The sequence below is a fragment of the Ochotona princeps genome, chromosome 6, assembly GCF_030435755.1.
Source record: "Ochotona princeps isolate mOchPri1 chromosome 6, mOchPri1.hap1, whole genome shotgun sequence".
In the NCBI taxonomy this organism is placed as follows: Eukaryota; Metazoa; Chordata; class Mammalia; order Lagomorpha; family Ochotonidae; genus Ochotona; species Ochotona princeps.
In genome coordinates, this window is record NC_080837.1 from 37,560,144 (window position 1) to 37,578,979 (window position 18,836).

The window sequence follows — 18,836 nt, forward strand, 5'->3', positions numbered from 1 at the left end:
GGCAGTAACAGGATACCTATCATGGTATCATAATATCCAGAATCTGGTGTACCCTAAAGCACACAGGTGGTACTCAAGTATCTGCTGATGGGATTCCCGGGGAGCAGATTCAGCTAACTGGCCCCCTAAGACACCAGAGTACCCAAGGAGTGTGCTCTTAGTGATGGGGAGAGTGGGTGGCCCGTGGGATGGAGATGGGGTTTGCCTGAAGTGCAGCCTCTGCATCGTCAGGCCTCTCGCCATGCCCCGCAGCTCAGAGCTGCTTAGGCTGCCCAAGCCACATGAAGGCTTCAATAACCAATATCACTGAGGCCTTGAATCCAGTGTCCCCAAAACCACTCTTGTGGGTGTCCCCTCCTCTGTCTCCTGTCTCTAGAACATGCCTGCCCTTTGTGTGTTACCCCTCTGCCTTTAGCTCTTATGTCACCACTGGGCAGCTTCTGACTCATTGCTAAACGTCTCTTCCTCTAGCAACTCTGTGCTGGCATTTCAAGACAGATTGTATGCCATCTCCACTAGGTTCCTTTGCATTTTGCATACTTCATCCTACGTGTGCCACAAAGGTCAGGGGGAGGCATTTAACTCTATAACCCAGCCTTAATGTTTGGCATACAGCAGACAGTTACCAGTGTGGAGCCCATGCATACTATTACTGCTCAGTATGTACTGTGCAAAGACTCCAGATTAGGTATTAGTGAACCTGCATCATTCACCCAGAAGATGCCTGAAAACAAACATCTGTCGTTCTCATGCTGAGTATTGCAAAGAAATAGGAAGTATATAACAGGTGTACAACAGAAGGAAGAGAAAAACCTCCAGTTTAAACAGAAGTTAACAAGCCATCCAAGCAGAACTGCAGAACAAGAAGCAAGCAATAAGAACATCAGCAATATGGCAAAGGCATCTATGCAAAAACCACAGCTAGAGCCTGGCACGATGGCTCAGTGGCTAAATCCTCACCTTGCAAGCCCCAGGATCTGATACGAGTGTCAGGACTTTGCACCTGTGTGGGAGACCTGGAAGAGGCTCCTGGTTTTAGATTGGCTCAGCTCCAGCCGTTGTGGAGCAAATTAGCGCATGGAAGATCTTCCTCTCTGTCTCCTTTCTGTATGTCTGACTTTCCAACAAAAAAAAATAAATCTTAAAAAAAAATCTAGTTATTATGTATAGATATAACATATAAAATATATAATGATGAAGAGCTGAAAATTAAAATCAGCATATATAAGATATATATCAGTATATACATAATTATATATACATGTTATATATGTGTGTATGTATATATATGTGTATATATATGTGTGTGTGTGTGAAGAGTTGAAAACTAAGATGAAAATTAAGATCAGGAACAAGAAAAGGATGTTCACTTTCACTATATAATGTCCGTTTGACACTGCACTGGAGAGTCTATCCAGAGCAATTACACAAGAAAAAAAAGAATCAAAAGCATCTAGATGGAAAATTAAGAAGTAAAATTATCTGTCTGTGAATGACATGCAAATTCCTAAGGAATCCATTAAAACACTATTAAAGCTAATTTAAAAATTTAGGCAAATTGCAGAGTACATAATCAACACACAAAAATTAGTCATAGCTCTACACAAAAGAAATAAACAATACAAACAAAATTAACCAAAAAAGTTCTATTTAAAATATCATCAATGGGTGTTTGGGGCCACGGTTTCAAGTCTCCCATGCACAGGATCAGCAACTGAGGAGGCCCAGTCCCAACACATGCACTTCCAAGGTTGGGCCACATACATTGTGATTTTCCCTGTGGCTGGGGTTTGAGTCCAGCAATCAGCCTAGGGAGTCCCCCAAGAAACTTTGCCCGCGGTAATCTCAGGTTTGACTCTTGGGTGTGCCAGCTAGTGCAGGGTCAGGTTTAGTCTGTCACGTTCACCAGCCAATACACATACCGGTGGATGCAGTTGCCTGGTCAACTCCTCCCCTAGCCTCATCTTTCACATGAACTGAGAGCTGCCCAGCTCAGCCCACCACAAGCCTGGTTGTCATGTGTACCTGCAGCTGCTGCAGCCTGGTTGGGGTGGCCCTCAATAACTTCCACTAGGCCCACCCATCGTTTTTGCATGTGCCAGCAATGTGCTGTAAACCCAGCCTAGGAAATTCTACATCCCTATGGTTGTCCTGCACACCCATGGGTGTTGAAGCTTAGCTTGGTACAACCTACCCCCACACCCTGCCCACACATATACCAACAAGTGTTGCTGCCTTGACCAGGCTAACCGACCCCAGTCCTGTCTCTCATGCTCACCAGCGGGAGCTGCAGCCTAGAAGCAGAGTCCCCAGAGTCCTTTACTAGGCATGCTCCCAGTCCCGGATATTATGCCGTCCAGGGTGTACTGTGGTCGTTCGACGAGACTCACTCTCAACCCCAGCACTAGACACCAGCCCAGCTGGCCTGTACATATTCTGATTCTCTCTCATGCCAGTGGTGTAGTATCCTAGCCAAGTCTGATTAGCTCCCCAGACCCAGGGTCTTGCATGTGCCAGCATGTCTCAATATTTGCCAGTGGTTGGGTCCAGCCAACTCCAGTTCCAGCTCTCACCAGCAGGTGCAGCAGCTACCCAGCCTGGCCCACTTGCCTGAGCCCTCATGTGAACTGGCAGATATTGCAATCCTATTCAGCCTGGCTTATATCCCGTGTAGCTCGTTTGTGCCAGTGTATGCTGCAGGCTGGCCCAGCCTGGCCTCCTCCCAGCTCCACCTCTGTGTCATGTGGGTTGCTGTTAGGTGAGATTTGTGGCCTAGCCTAACTTGGCCTGCTACTGTTCCTAGCTCTCTGCATGAACCAGCAGGTGCTGCAGTCCCAGAGTCAAGCCCACAAGTCCTCTATAGAATCTGCCCCCCTGATGTGGTTCTCTCACATTTTGCTGGGTGCTGTGGCTAAGCCTGCCCTGACACTTGTGAGCAGCCTACTTACCCAGGCATGCTCCCCAGCTCCAACTTTTATGTGTGCCAGTGGGAAGCAGGAGATACTACTTAGCCCAGCCCAGCTCTCTCAGATGGGTGGGTGCCTTGGCCTGACCCAGACATGCCCTCTGGTTTCCCTCCTGTGAACCACCTGGTCTCAGCTCCCTTGCCTACCTGCGAGTGTAGTGGTCCAGTCCTTGGAAGTCCCCAGGAGTCATTCCTCCTCTGTCCATCATGCATTCAGAGGCTCCCACATATCCTCAGTCCCCTTTCCCTGGGCAATCTGCAGCCTCCCGCCCCTACACTGCCCAGGGGCTTGTGTAAGCATGCCCCACATTAAAAACAAAAACAAAAGGCCACTATGGTGGGACACTAGTATAATTAACACAAATTTGGCATTAACCAGGTCCAGAATGGTTGCCAAGTACTGCCTGCTTTTCTCCCAGAAGTGCAATACTTGCCTAGGTACAAGGCAACCTAGGCAGTTGCCTGTAGCTGGGAACTTTCTTTTCACATTACTGATATTGTTCTACATAGCAAGTTTCCCCTTTATGAAGCCCAACTTAAATTTTTTAATTAAGGAAAGGCATTTGCTTTAGTGACAAAGCAGCATCTCTTTTAAAAAAGAAAAGATTATTTTTATTGGAAAGGCTGATTTACAGATAGAGAGACAAAGATCTTCTAACTGCTGGTTGACTCCCCAGATAGCCAAAAGAGTCATAGCCGAGCTGATCTGAAGCCAGGAACCAGGAGATTCTTTTTTTTTTTTTTTCTGGATCTCCCGTGAGGATGCAGGGAGCTGGATGTGAAGTGGAATAGCTGGGACATAAACCAATGTACATATGGGATGCTGGTGTTTGCAGGCAGAGGATTAACCAGTTGAGCCATTGCATCAGTCCCTGCTTCTTTATCTTACTTTTTGACAGGGTTACACAGAAATAAGGAGATAAAGAGATCTTTCATTTAGTGATTTCACTCCCCAAATGGGTGTAATGGCTGAAGCCAGGAGCCCAGAGCTTCTTTCAGGTCTCTTATGTGGGTGCAGAGACCCAAGTACTTGAGTCATCTTTTACTGCTCTCTCAGACACATTAGCTGGGAGCTGGCTCAGAAGAGAAGCCACTGGGACTGTAGTGGGCATCCATATGGGATGACGTTGAGGGGCCAGCTTAATGTACTAAGTAACAACACAACCCCTATTTTTTTTTCTTTTGTTGATTGTATTCTCAGTGTTTTATCTAAGAATTGGATACTAAGTCCAAGATCATGAAACTTGATCTCTACATTTTAATCTAAGAATATTAATTTCAGCTTTAAGATTTATTTATTTTTAGTACAAAGTTGGATATACAAAGAGGAGGAGAGACAGAGAGGAAGATCTTCCGTTCAATGTTTCACTCCCCAAGTGAGCCGCAACGATCGGTGCTGTGCCAATCTGAAGCCGGGAACCTGGAACCTCCCCTGGGTCTCCCACGCGGGTGCAGGGTCCCAAATCTTTGGGCCGTCCTCAACTGCCTTCCCTGGCCACAAGCAGGGAGCTGGATGGGAAGTGGAGCTACCGGGATTAGAACCGGCGCCCACATGGGATCCTGGCATGTTCAAGGTGAGGACTTTAGCCCCTAGGCCACGCCGCCAGGCCCTTAATTTCAGCTTTTACATTTGGATCTTTCATCTACTTTAAGCTGTTTAGAAAAAAAAAGTCTTTAAACTTGAGAGGCAGAGAGAAAGACCTCCCACATGCTGTCTTGTTCTCAAATGTCTGTGTAACAGCCAGGATTAGGCAGGGTGGAAACCAGAAGCTGAGAACTTCACTACATCTCCCATGTGGGTGGCAGGGACCAAAGGACTGTGGCCATCACTATTGCCTTCCCAGCTCTGCATCAGCAGGGAACTGGAATGGGATTCTGGCACTTGCAAGGGGAGAATTTAACCACTGAGCCATCTTCCCAGGCCCTTATCCATTTTTAAATTGGGTTGTTAGTCTTCTGACTGATAGCGATCTCTTATCTAGAACATCTACAGAACACCTAAAACATAACAACAAAATAACAATCCACTAGTGAAATATCACTTCACTCATTTGGATGACTACAATCAAAATAAAGGAAATGCACAAAGGTTGATGAGGATGTAGAGAAATCAGAACCACTATATAGTTCTACTGGAAATAGGAAATAGTTCAGTTGTCATGAAAAAGTTCGGTGATTTCTCAAAAAGTTAAATATAGTGGTGGGAGTTTGGAAAAACACTCACAGTGCTGTTTGGGATGACCTGCATTCCCTGTAAGAGTGTCTGGGCCCAATCCTGGCTCCACTTGGAATGTTCCCTGCTGTTGTGTACTCTAGAGGCAGCAGATGATGCTTTAATTGTGTGGGTTTCTGTGCGAGCCCGGCACCAAGTCCTGGGTTCCTGGCTTCCGCATGACCCAGTCCTGGCTGTTAAGAGACATTTGGCAGGTAAATCCATGGTTAGAAATATCTATCTACAGGTCTGGTGCAATGACTCAATTAGCTAATCATCTACCTGAAAGTGCCAGGATCTCATATGGACACCAGTTTGTATCCTGGCTGCTCCATTTCTGGCCTGGAAAAGCAGCAAAGGATGGCCCAATTCCTTCACACTGCACCCTTGTGGGAGAACTGGAAGAAGCTCTTGGCTTCAAGTAATTTCATCTTCAGCCTCCACGGCTTTTTGAGTGAAACCAGCAGATGAAAGATCTTTCTGTCTCTCCTTTTCTGTGTAAATCAGCCTTTCTAATAAAAATAAATCTTAGGGCCTGGCGTGGTAGCTTAGCGGCTAAAGTCCATGCCTTGCATGCACCGGGGTTACATACGGGTGCTGATTTGTATCCCAGCTGATGCAGCTCCCTTCCAGCTCCCTGCTTGTGGCCTGGGAAAGCAGAAGACAGCCGAAAGCCTTGAGACTCTGCACCCGCATGAGAGACCCAGAAGAACCTCTTGGTTTCAGATCAGCTCAGCTCCTGTTGTTGCGGCTACTTGGGGAGTGAGCCAGCAGATGAAAGATCTGTCTCTCTGTTTCTCCTTCTCTCTGTAAACCTACCTTTCAACAAAAATAAATAAATCTTAAAAATCAAAAATAAATCTTAAGAGAAAAATCTGCCTTTCAAAAAAATTTTTTTTTAAAAAAGGTTAAATACAGAATTACTGGTACGGTGCTGCAGTACAGTAAGCTGCCTTGTGGGATGCCCACAACCCATGTTCGAGTGCCTGAAATTTAGTCCTACCTTGACTTCTGATCTAGTTTCCTGCTAAAGCGCCTGGGAGAACAGTGGACGATGGCCCAAGGATTTGGATACCAGTCACACACGTCACAGAGGCCTGGATGACTGGCTCATGTCAGCAGCCTGGCCCGGCCCTGGCTGTCATGGGCACTTGGGGAATAATCCAGTGGACGAAAGATGTTGCTCTTCCTTTAAAACAAACAAACCATAAGACAAATAAACATAGAAATTACCGTATGAGGGCCCGGCGGCGCGGCCTAGCGGCTAAAGTCCTCGCCTTGAACGCACCGGGATCCCATATGGGCGCCAGTTCTGATCCCGGCAGCTCCACTTCCCATCCAGCTCCCTGCTTGTGTCCTGGGAAAGCAGTCGAGGACAGCCCAAGGCCTTGGGACCCTGCACCCGTGTGGGAGACCCGGAAGAGGCTCCTGGTTCCCGGCTTTGGATCGGCGCGCACTGGCAGTTGCGGCTCACTTGGGGAGTGAATCACCGGACGGAAGATCTTCCTCTCTGTCTCTCCTCCTCTCTGTATATCTGACTTTGCAATAAAATAAAAAAAAAATCTTTTAAAAAAACAAAAAACAAAACAAACAAAAAAAAAACAAACAAAAAAGAAATTACCATATGCCCCAGCCATTTCACAGATATAAATTCAAAAGAACTGAAAAAAAATCCTGTGAAACACGTGCATATCAATATGTGTAGTAGCACCACACATAATAACCAAAAGGTAGAAACCCAAATGTCCATCCGTCGATGAATCGATATACAAAATGCGGTATAGAGCAATGGCAAGGCACACATAAATAACAGATTGATGGGATTGTAACTCCTTATGAAGAAATGTACTGTTGTGAAAATATGGGAAAAATCAGTCGGGGGTGGGCTGAAGGAAAGGAATCTCAGACTATACAATTGTAAGATAAAATTCAAAATTTTAAATAACTTCTTTTAAAATGTGGTATAAACATACAATGGAATGCTCTGCCACAAAAAAGGAGTGAAGCATTGATGGATGCTACAAACTGGATAAAGCTTTAAAATATTATATTAGGGCCTAGCGTGATAGTGTAGTAGTTAAAGTCCTTGCCTTGAACACTCCAGGATCTCATATGGTCCCCAGTTCGAATCCTGGCAGTCCCACTTTCCACACAGCTCCTTGCTTGTGGCCTGGGAAAGCAGTGGAGGACAGCCCAAAGCCTTGAGACCCTGCAACCGTGTGGGAGACCCAGAGGAAGTTCCTGGCTCCTGGCTTCGGACTGGCTCAGCTCCAGCTGTTGCGGCCACTTGGGGAGTGAATCATCGGATGGAAGATCTTCCTGTCTCTCCTCCTCTCTGTATATCTGCCTTTCCAATAAAAAGAAATAAAATCTTTAAAAAAGAGAAAGATGAACACAAGGTCACACATTGTATGATTCCATTATGAAATGTCCAGACCAGACAAATCCACAAAGTAGATGAATGATTATCAGGACCTAGTGGGAGGGAGACAGGGTGTGAATGCTTAATAGAGTGTGGGGCTGGCATTACGGCACAGCAGGTGAAGTCATAGCTTGCAGTACTGGTATCTCATATAGAGACTGGCTTGAGTCCTGGCTGCTCTATTTCCTATTCAGCTCCCTGCTAATGTGCCTGGAACAGCTACAGGTGGCCCAAGGAACCTCAACCTATGTGGAAGACTTGAAGAAGCTCCCAGTTCCCAGCCCTGGTCATGTGGCTACTTAGGGAGTGGACCACTGGCTTGAATCTCTGTCTCTCCCTCTTTCTATTTCTGACTTTGAAGTGAAATAAATAAATCTTAAAAAAAAAAAATGGAATGTAACTGTGTTCCTTTGGGGTGATGTTGTTGTTCTGAAACTACGTAAAAAGAGATTTTAGGGCCCAATGTGGTGGCCTAGTGGCTAAACTCCTTGCATTGAACATGCCAGGATCCCATATGGGCGCTGGTTCGAATCCTGGAGGCTCCACTTCCCATCCAGTTCCCTGCCTGTGGCCTGGGAAAGCAGTAGAGGACAGCCCAAAGCCTTGGGACCCTGCACCCGCATGGGAGATCTGGAAGAGGCTCCTGGCTTCAGATCAGCTCAGCTCCAGTCGTTATAGCTACTTGGGGAGTGAATCAGTAGATGGATGATCCTCTCTGTCTCAATTCCTCTCTGTATATCTGATTTTCCAATAAAAATAAATAAATCTTTTTTTTTAATAAAGATTTTTTTTTTTTTAATTTTTATCGCAAAGTCAGATATACAGAGAGAAGAGACACGAAGATCTTCATCTGATGATTCACTGCCCTAGTGACTGCAACAGCTGGAGCTGAGTCAATCCGAAGCCAGGAGCTAGGAGCTCCTTCCTGATCTCTCACGGTGCAGTCTCAAGGCTTTAGGCTGTCTTCTACTGCTTTCCCAGGCCACAAAGAGTTACATGGGAAGTGGGACCACCGAGACATGAACCGGCACCCCTATGAGTTCCTGGTGCCTGCAAAGCAAGGACTTTAGCTACTAGGCTATCGTGCAAGGCCCAAATGTGATGTTTAACACTGTAAATATATTAAACACCACTGAATTACACACCTTCAAGTGGTTAAACTTCATGTTATGTGAAATTTATCTCCATAGAAGCAAGCAGGTAAAAGAAAAAAAATCAAACCAGGTATTAGAAAAGGGGATATATATTAAAAAATCAGGAAGTCCCCAAACTCTAGCTGGAGGGACAGGAAGGAAGAGGTAGCAAGTGATGAGCAGACTCCTGCAGAGCCCAACCCTGTTCCTCCAGAGTGCCTGCCCACAGGGAGAGCTCCCACCCTGAGGCTCACCTGACCCAACCAAAGTAGCAACCCCTCCATGGCCACAGCCCTCAGTCTTCTTGCCAGTCATCCTGTGCCCAGGCTGGCATGGGGGAAGAATACTCAAAGCCTGGCCCTTTGTAGCGCAAGGCGTGCAGGAACATGACCAGCTCCCGGGGCGAGGGATCCTGGTGCCGCAACCGGCACTCGGCACACAGTGGGTCTGGCTCCTGATCTGCACCATTTGTTGCAGGTACCTGCTCTGGTGTCCAGGCCCCTGGCTCTGGATCCTGAGGGGCTGCCACGACTACTTGGTCTGTCTTTGGGGCAGCTGTAGCCAACTTCTGCATGCTCGCCTTGCCCAACTCTGAGGAGGCCGTGAGTGCTGTGGGCAGGTCACTCTCACAGAGATCCAGAACATCCAGGCTCTGTTTTGCCTGATGCTCTGCCACCAGGTCCCGCAGCAATTCCTCATCTGTCTTGGGGATGTGGCCACCACGGCCTCGAGAGGGACCCCAGATATCTGAGTTGTAGATGGGGTCATTGAGAATGGGGTGGCCGAGGAACTGGAGATGAACTCGAATCTGGTGGGTGCGGCCTGTGAGTGGCCGGCAGCGGACCACGCTGGAGCGACCATTGTAGCTTAGCCTCTGGAACACTGTCTCACAGGGCTTGCCCTGGGGGTCCACGCGGCACACTCCGACTTTGTAAGACACCACTAAGATGGGCTCCTTGCAGCTCACTTCCTCGGCAGGAAACTCCCCTTCTACTCGACACACATACTCCTTCTCCAGCTACACAGGAGGGAAAAGAGAGAAAGTCAGCACAAACCCGAAACTCCAAATTCTCTTCTGTCAGACAGGAGTGTACCACTGTCTGACAGAAGAGGAAATCCCGCTCTAACATCTGCTAAATCTGTGATCCAGGGCACATTACTTAACCTCCTTAAATTTTACTAACCTTTCTAGAAAATGTGACATCAGGGGCCTCTCTGTACATCTGACTTTCCAATAAAAATAAATCTTTAAAAAAAAAAAAGAAAGAAAATGTGACACCAGAAAAGTGTTAAGCAGTGGCTATTACTGTGGTAGAGCAAGCAAAGCCAATGCTTCTGACAACAGCATCCCATATGGGCACCGGTTCATGTGCCTGCTGCTCCATTTCCGATCCAGTTCTCTGTTAATGCACCTGGGAAAGCAGCAGAAGATGGCTCAAATGCTTGGGCCCCTGCACCCACGTGAGAGACCAGAAAGAAGGTCCAGACTCCTGACTCCCAAATGCAACCTGGCCAAGGACTCGTGGTTGGGGCCTTCTGGAGTGAATCAGTGGATAAAAGATCTCTCTGAGTAATTCTGCCATCCAAATAACAAAAAAAAAAAAGGAAAGATGTATTTTAAGATTTTATTGAAAGTCAGATATACAGAGAGGATGAGACACAGACAGGAAGATCTTCCATCTGTTGATTCACTCCCTAAGTGGCCACAATGGCCAGAGCTGCACCGATCCAAAGCCAGAAACCAGGAGCCTCCTTTGGGTCTCCCACGCATGTGCAGGGTCCCAAGGCTTTGAATCATCCTCGACTGCCTTCCCAGGCCACAAGCAGAGCTGGATTGGAAGTGGAACTGCCGGGATTAGAACCGGCACCCATATGGGATCCTGGTGCATGCAAGGCAAGGACTCCAGTTGCTAGGTTACCGTGACGGGCCCCTAAAACGCATCTTTTTAAAAACAAAATAATAGGGTCCGGCGGCGTGGCCTAGCGGCTCAAGGTCTCTCCTCCTCTCTGTATATCTGACTTCCAATAAAAATAAAATAAATCTTTAAAAATAATAACAATAAAGCTCTTACCTCCGAGGGACTATTGTAAGTATTCAGTCACTCAGAATCTGCTTGCTTAACAGGCCACACACATTCAAATATGCTATCCAGATTCAGAATTACAGGACCAGAGCCATCACCCTCACTCCTCTATCCTAAACTCTTCCACCTCGCCCAGAACCTCTCCACCAAGCCGGCTCTCTCTACAATCTTGAAAACCTTACCCGGTCGGCCAGTGTCTTATAACTCAACAGTCAGTGACCCAGAGAGGCAAAATAAGCTAGCTACAAAGACCAAATAGAAGCTATCTTTGACACATCAGGTGTTGACGAACTGAAGGGCCCACTTGAGGTAACAGAACTCCTTGAGGTCCTTCGTCAGAGTACTGGTAAATCCAGGAAGTGGCCTGCAGGACATAAACGCCTGGCTCACCTGCCGATCCCGAACCTGCTCGTGAATTCTCTCAGAAACAGCAGCTGTCTTGGCAAACATGAGCACCCCTGATGTGAGGCGGTCAAGCCGGTGCAATGGGTGGAGCTCCTTGAGTTGGTGCTCCTTGCCTAGGATGAAGATGACCGTGTTGTGCCGGAAGCGGCCACAGGGGTGAACGGGGATTGAAGAAGGTTTGTCTACGACCACCATTTCTTCATTCTCAGCCAGTAGGCGAATGGGCTCTGCTGTGACAGGTGGCTCATGCCTGTGTACTGTGTTCCGCAAGAAATCATTGTCCTGTCAAAGACATAGGAACCAGTCAGCCAGCAGACGTGCAATCAGTCAACCTCACACACAGCTTCCCTGGTCCTGCCTGGCATGAATGGTCACAGCCCAGCCAGAACCAAAGCAGTGCACATCATACAACCTCATTCTTTAAAACCATGGAAACACACACACTAAAAACATTAATGGTGAAATTAGATTTTTGCTTTTCCATTATTTTTTCCACAATAAAGCAACATATTTTAATCTTTTCTTTAAAAAGTCTTAATTGGTGTTTCTCCCTCCCCTTTCGAGACACACCCCACCTCCTGGCTTTCTCTCCGGAGGTGCTTTTCCCTTTTCTCTCCCTTCCCTGCTCATCTGGTCCCTTCGCAAATAAACTTTTCTGTCTGCAACAGAAAAAAAGTCTTAATTTTTAAAGAGGATTTTTAAATTTTTATTGCAAAGTCAGAAATAGAGAGAGCAAAGAGACAGAAAGGAGGATCTTCCGTCCACTGATCCACTCCCCAAGTGACTGCAACAGCCAGAGCTGAGCCGATCCAAAGCCTGGAGCCAGAAGCCTCCTCTGGATCTGCCATGCAGGTGAAGAGTGCCAGGGTTTTGGACCATCCTCAACTGCTTCCCCAGGCTACAAGCAGGGAGCTGGATGGGAAGTGGGGTTGCTGGGATTAGAACTGGTGCCCATATGGGATCCAGGGCATGTTCAAGGTGAGGACTTAAGCTGCAAGGCCACCATATCAGGCCCTAAAAAGTCTTAATCTTTTAAAAAGATTGATTTAGTTATTTACTTGAAAGGCAGAATGACAGACCGAGAGGCAGACAGAGAGATCCTCCATCCACTGGTTACTTTCCCAAATACGCCACATTGGCTAGGGTTGGTTGGCCAGGCTCAAATCAAGAGCTAGGATGAGGGGTGGGGAGAATCCCAATAACTATGAAACTGTGTCACATAATACAATGTAATTAATGAATTAAAAAAAAACTGCAAAAAAAAAAAAAAAGAGCTAGGATGGTCCCAAGAACTTAGGCCATCTTGTACTGCTTTCTCAGGCCCATTAATGTGAAGATGCATGGGAAGTGGAGCAGTTGGGACTTGAACCAGCATCCATATGAAATGCTGCAGCTGCAAGCAGCAGTTTTGTTTGGAGCACCACAGCACCAGTTTCTTCTTAAAATCTGTTATTAGTCTTGGGGTCGAAATGATAGTTCAACTGGCTAATCCTTTGCCTGCACAGTATCAGTATCCCATATGGAAATCGGTTTGTGAACCAGCTGCTCTACTTCCCATTCAGCTCCCAGCTTGTGGACTGGGAAAGCAGTGAAATTTGACCCAAAGCCTTGGGACTGTGCACCCACATGGAAGACCTGGAAGAAGCTCCTAGCTCCAGGCTTTGGATCAGCTCAGCTTCGGCCATTGCAGCTATTTGGGGAACAACCAGTGCATGGGAGCTCTGTTTCTATCTCTCCTTTTCTCTGTAAATCTGCCTTTCTAATAAAAATGAATGAATCTTCTAAAAATTTTTTATTAGTGTTAATAGATTCAATGTAGTTCAATGTAGATACAAATTTAATTCCAAGATTCTTTTCCTCCTCAAGGTTACATGTATTTTAAATTACACTAAAAGTATTTAATTGAAAGGCAGAGAGTGAAAGAAAACCAGAAACAGAGACAGCTTCTACCCGTTGGTTCACCCCTCAAAATTCCTGCACCAGGCAGGGCCAGGCAGAAGCCTACAGCCTGAAAGTCTAGCTAGTTTATCAGGAGTAGTGGGGACCCAATGACTGAGCCATCACCTGCCGTCCCCCAGAGGACCCACGAGCAGGCTGTGAGCAGGAGCTGAGCTGTTACTGACACAGGACGCAGCGGCCCAAGGTGTGCCTTACCTGCTACCACAAGAAAACCTTCACAAAGCAGTCACCAGTCACAGCATGACTTTTAACAGACCATACCAGGCCGGTGAGTCCACAGGCTCACAGGCTCACTCAGGCTTCTGGGACAAGTCCCAATGCGGGGCAGGCCCTTCCTGCACCTTTCAATATTGGGATGTGAGGGATTCAAACCATCTGTTCTCCAAACACCAGATAATCCTGTCTCCCTCACTGTGGCAGCGAGCCAGTGTTACCAACAAGAGTGTCTGGTACTCATTAGTTGCAATGGAATCCTAAGGGGTTAAGGCAGCAGGCTATACAAGTCCTGTGTCTGTCCCCATCACCTTGCAACTCCCTCTGCTCAGGCTGAATGGTGAATGGATTGCGTGACAGCTACCAGAACACAGGATGTGAGGTTTACCTTAGTGTCCTTCCAGATATAACGGAGTGGCAGTAGCTACCCCACAAAGCTGTCATAAGTACACACAACACTTAACTTTAAATCCAGTACACAGGAGTCATAGAGGACAATATGGAGTACGAAGTAATCCGTGACCTTGCCACAGTGTATAAAAGGAACAATGAGAATTTCAAGTGTTGCTGCTGTGGCAATCAGGAAGGCTCCTCCAAGACTTGGGGGTGGGCTGTGGAAGCAGACAGGCACGTTGTCCACTTGCGGGGCTGGGGGAAGAAGGGTTGGAAAAAGGATCTACGTTCAAGTGACAGTGCTTTCGCTTGACCACAGCTCGCCCCAGGACCCCTGTCCCCTGCCCTCGCCTGCCTCTGGCCAGCCCCGTCAAGACTCCACCTTTAGCACGATGCTGAGGTCCTGGACTGGCTCCTCGTTGAGGTGCAGGCGGCCCGCCCGGAGCGCTGCCTCGTAGTAAGCCAGGGGCTGGGCTCGGAACTCGGTGCTGAAGACGTCCCGCAAACTGCGGCCCACCCAGCGGCCTTTGCAGTAGGTCCGGAAGTCAAAGTAATAGGGCCGCACCTTGCGCAGACCGCCCTCCAAGTAGTAGCTGGTCTCTGCGAAGTGCTCGTCGCTGAAGCTCACCCCCGTCCGCCGCTTCTTCGGGGGCGGCACCACGCGCTCCCCGGCGGCGCCCCGACGCTTCTTCCGCTTGCCGGGGCCCGGGGCTGCAGCCGAGGCCTGCTCTCCGCCCTCCGGGGTCTGCTCCCCGTTCCCCGGGGCCGGTTCCACGGCCGGCGCCGCCTGCCCCAGGAGCGGCTCGCCCCTTGCGTCCTCACCAGCGGCTCGGTTTTCTTGAGCCGGAGTCCTGAGCCTGCCCTCGGCCTCGGCGCACAGTGTTTCTGCCATTCGGCTCCAGAAGCCACCGCAGGTCTTGGTAAAGTAACGAGGAAGTAAGTGGAACGGCCACTGCACCTGAACCCCGAGCCAGCGGCAACAGCCCAGCCACATAACCGCGCAACCGCCTCTGCGAGGTCGCGGGCTGAAGACGTCACTCGACACCAGCCAATCAGTGAGGGCCAGAGCCAAGGTGGAGTCTGAGGGGAGGGCGTGAATAAGGGAGTGACTTGAGTCAGAGCAGGTGAGGGCAGGAACCTTGGGCAGAGCCAAATGACCCCAAGCGGACCCCCTCACACCTGGGGTAACTTGGGGTTACTCTGTGCAAAAGCCACGTGGTTGCGGGGTGGGTTGGGGTTCGGGTCGGGGTGAGGTGCGTCAGCTTCACGTAAGGCCGCTAGTTCGTGTCCTGGCTGCTCCACTTCCCATCCAGCTCCCTGCTTATGTGCCTGGGAAAGCAGCAGAAGATGGCTGAAGACCCTGAACCCGTGTGGGATACCCGGGAAGAGACTTCTGGCGTCGTATTGGCTCACCTCAGCCATTTTGGCCATTTGGGGAGTGAACCAGCAGATGGAAGATCTTGTGTCTCTGTAAATCTGCCTTGCCAATAAAATCTAAAAATACTAAAGAAAAAAAAAGCTGTGGCGGTTGATTGTGTCTTGGATATGTGGACACTTGAAAGGTGCTTTATTCAAACAAATCAACCAAGAAACCAAAATGACAGTTGTTAGATTCTGTGAATTAATTAAAAAAAAAACGAACCTGTACATTTAAGAGTGGCTACTGTAGTATGTGATGTATCCCACTAAAGCTGTTACAGACGCCTATGTATGGAAAACAGAAGTGATGTTTTTACCTATTGCACCTGCAGACTGCCCTGACAGCATGAGAATGAGAGTTCCCATTTGCTTCCCATATGTTCACATCCTGCTTAAATCTGCAGGTGAATCAGAAGATGTATATTCTAAGGTTCTTAAAAGCAAAATAATGAAACCAGCCCTAGTTAACTTGACTACAGGGGGTTACTGAAGGGATATTAGCGCCTCATAAAATTCACAGGAGAGCTGGAGATAGACTCAGAAAAGCATCAGGTTAAGGAAAGCCAGGGTCTCTGAAAGCAAGTTGCCTGACACCAGCAGGGACATTAGGCTCAAGGACACTGCAGCCTTTCACCACCCGTGTCCCCCAAACCTCACTAAGCGTCTCCTGGTTTAGAGCCTAACAGGGGAGCCTCCATCCCAAGCCGGGTCACGTCTCTGAGCCCTCTCTTCCCCAGTGCCTGCAGAGGGAAGAACTGTACTCACTTTAGTTTCTAGAGCAGAAGTTTTCTAAATAGGGAAAGCAGTTAGCTGCTAGGATGCCAAAAAGGGGACAAGTGTCCAGTCCAATTCAGGACACAGAACACAGACAGCAATGCTGACAATGCGAGTGCTGACTTGGGCATTGTGTGTGTGTGTGTGTGTGTGTGTGAGAGAGAGAGAGAGAGAGAGAGCGAGAGCAAGCGAGCAGGCTCTCTGGAAAGGCAAAAAGAAAGGGAAGTCTATTCTGCAAGTGGTCAGTCTCACCAGTCTACTCGAGGGACTGCAGATGATACTCCCTGCCGTATGTGGTACCCAAAGCTTGGAAACGGCAAGTGCAGAGAAGCCTCAGGGCCAAAGCACTCTTTATGGCATCAACCTTCCCATTGACTGGAGAACATTAGAGATGAACTGCTTCAAAGGGAAGGTTGCACCTTCGAGGAGAGATGGCACTATAAGAAATTCACCATGGGGCCCGGCGGCGTGGCCTAGCGGCTAAAGTCCTCACCTTGAAAGCCCCGGGATCCCATATGGGCGCCGGTTCTAATCCTGGCAGCTCCACTTCCCATCCAGCTCCCTGCTTGTGGCCTGGGAAAGCAGTCGAGGACGGCCCAATGCATTGGGACACTGCACCCGCGTGGGAGACCCAGAAGAGGTTCCTGGTTCCCAGCTGCGGATCGGTGCAGCACGGCCCGTTGCGGCTCACTTGGGGAGTGAATCATTGAACAGAAGATCTTCCTCTCTGCCTCTCCTCCTCTCTCTGTATATCTGACTTTGCAATAAAAATAAATAAAACTTGAAAAAAATTCACCATGAGGGTAGCACCTTATATAAAAGAACAACATTATCTTTTTATTTTTTAAAGATTTATTTTATTTTTTTTTTAAGATTTATTTTATTTTTATTACGAAGTCAGATATACTGAGAGGAGGAGAGACAGAGAGGAAGTGGAGCTGCCGGGATTAGAACCAGCAGCCATATGGGATCAAGGCGAGGACCTTAGCCACTAGGCCACGCTGCCGAGCCCTATTTATTTATTTTTTATTGCAAAGTCAGATATATATAGAGGAGGAGAGAGAGGAAGATCTTCTGCCTGATGATTCACTCCCCAAGTGACCGCAATGGCTGGTGCTGCACCGATCTGAAGCCAGGAGCCAGGAACTTCTTCCGGGTCTCCCACGTGGGTGCAGGGTCGCAAGGTCTTGGCCCGTCCTCGACTGCTTTCCCAGGCCACAAGCAGGGAGCTGGATTAGAACCAGCACCCATATGGGATCCTGGTGCATTCAAAGCAAGGATTTTAGCCACTAGGCCATCGCACTGGGCCCTATCTCTCTTTTTAAAAAATACTTATTTACTTGAAAAGCGAAGATTGTCTATAATCCGGTTCACTCCCCAAATGGCTTCAACAGCTGGCGCCAAGCCAGGAACCAGGAACTCCATCCCAGTTCCCAGGTAGGTGACAGTGGCCCTAATATGTGTGTCATCTTCTGTTGCTTTACACCAGGTACATTAAAGGGAGCTGACTTGGAAATGGTTTGAGATTCTAACCCGTTTTCTGATACAAGTTGCTGGCATCACAGAAAGCTTAACTCACTCTGCCACAGTGTTTTACACACACACCTCCCATGTAATTTCTGAACTTTTCCAGACCTCGAGTACAGATAGGAACCTCAGAAAGACATTGTCCTTGATCTCATGAAAAGCATGGACTAGCCAAGGAGACATTCAGGAGCATGCTGATGTTGATTACATGGCAATGAAACAGCCTTTCTAGAGGGCTGTTTGCTGGCTTCCCATGGTTCCCAGGGGAGCAGCCTGGGAGAGGGAGAAATCAACGCATCCAGTTTGAACTGCAGGAATCAGAGAGCATGGGCAAATACTTTCTTTCTTTCTTTTTTTTTTTTTTTAAAGATTTATTTATTTTATTGCAGCCAGATATACAGAGAGGAGGAGAGACAGAGAGGAAGATCTTCCGTCCGGTGATTCACTCCCCAAGTGAGCCGCAACGGGCCGTGCTGCACCGATCCGCAGCTGGGAACCAGGAACCTCTTCTGGGTCTCCCACGCGGGTGCAGTGTCCCAATGCATTGGGCCGTCCTCGACTGCTTTCCCAGGCCACAAGCAGGGAGCTGGATGGGAAGCATGGCTGCTGGGATTAGAACCGGCGCCCATATGGGATCCCGGGGCTTTCAAGGCGAGGACTTTAGCCGCTAGGCCACGCCACCGGGCCCCAATACTTTCATATTTATAAATAAGTTCAAGTTATAAATGTAACTCCCTGGACACTGGGTTATTTGTGCCCACTGGCAATGGCACCCTTATCCAGTGAGTATCGAAATGCCTAGAAACCTAGGGCAAAGAAAACAGCTCAAATCATTAGGCCACGGAGTCGCTGGATGAAGCTCTCATAAGCTTATGACAGTGCCCGTTCCCGTGACTTAATTGCTGAGAGGTCGTGGAGACCGCCTGACTGAATGAGCGAGGCAAAACTTCACAAACTCATCCCACAGTGGGCACTGCGTCCAGTGAGTGGAAGCAAAGAAGCAACTGAAAGTGCTTTACCCCGATAGCAAAGGGGAGAAATTTTCAGACAGGTAACTTGCCCCAGAAAATTGCCAAGCAGGGGAACTTGCTTTGGGAGGGATGAATGGATTCGGGACTAGAACCCCAAGGTTTACACGTCACGAAACCGACCCGTGGGAAGAGAGGGGCAGAGTACCGCATGCCGGACACCCTGTTTCCTGGCAACCACTGCCCCTTCGCCGCTGTCTGCTTTTCACTTTGCTCCGGCCTTCGTTTGACCAATCCGCTTACACAACATGGCCGGGGAGGACGGTAATTGGTGGAGTCCTAGGCTCCGTCACTCGGAGTCT

At 48.3% G+C, this 18,836-nt stretch overlaps 1 protein-coding gene across 1 annotated transcript; it reads right to left on the reverse strand.

The window, feature by feature from the left end:
- Nucleotides 1–8,701: 8,701 nt before the first annotated feature.
- On the reverse strand, nucleotides 8,702–14,820 carry RPUSD2 (RNA pseudouridine synthase domain containing 2). Its single transcript, XM_004578429.2, has 3 exons — nucleotides 14,169–14,820; nucleotides 11,207–11,503; nucleotides 8,702–9,750 (listed from the first exon to the last, which is right to left on the reverse strand). Exons 1-3 carry the CDS (start codon nucleotides 14,778–14,780, stop codon nucleotides 9,028–9,030), a joined length of 1,632 nt encoding a protein of 543 aa, XP_004578486.2. The 5' UTR covers nucleotides 14,781–14,820; the 3' UTR covers nucleotides 8,702–9,027.
- Nucleotides 14,821–18,836: the final 4,016 nt, after the last annotated feature.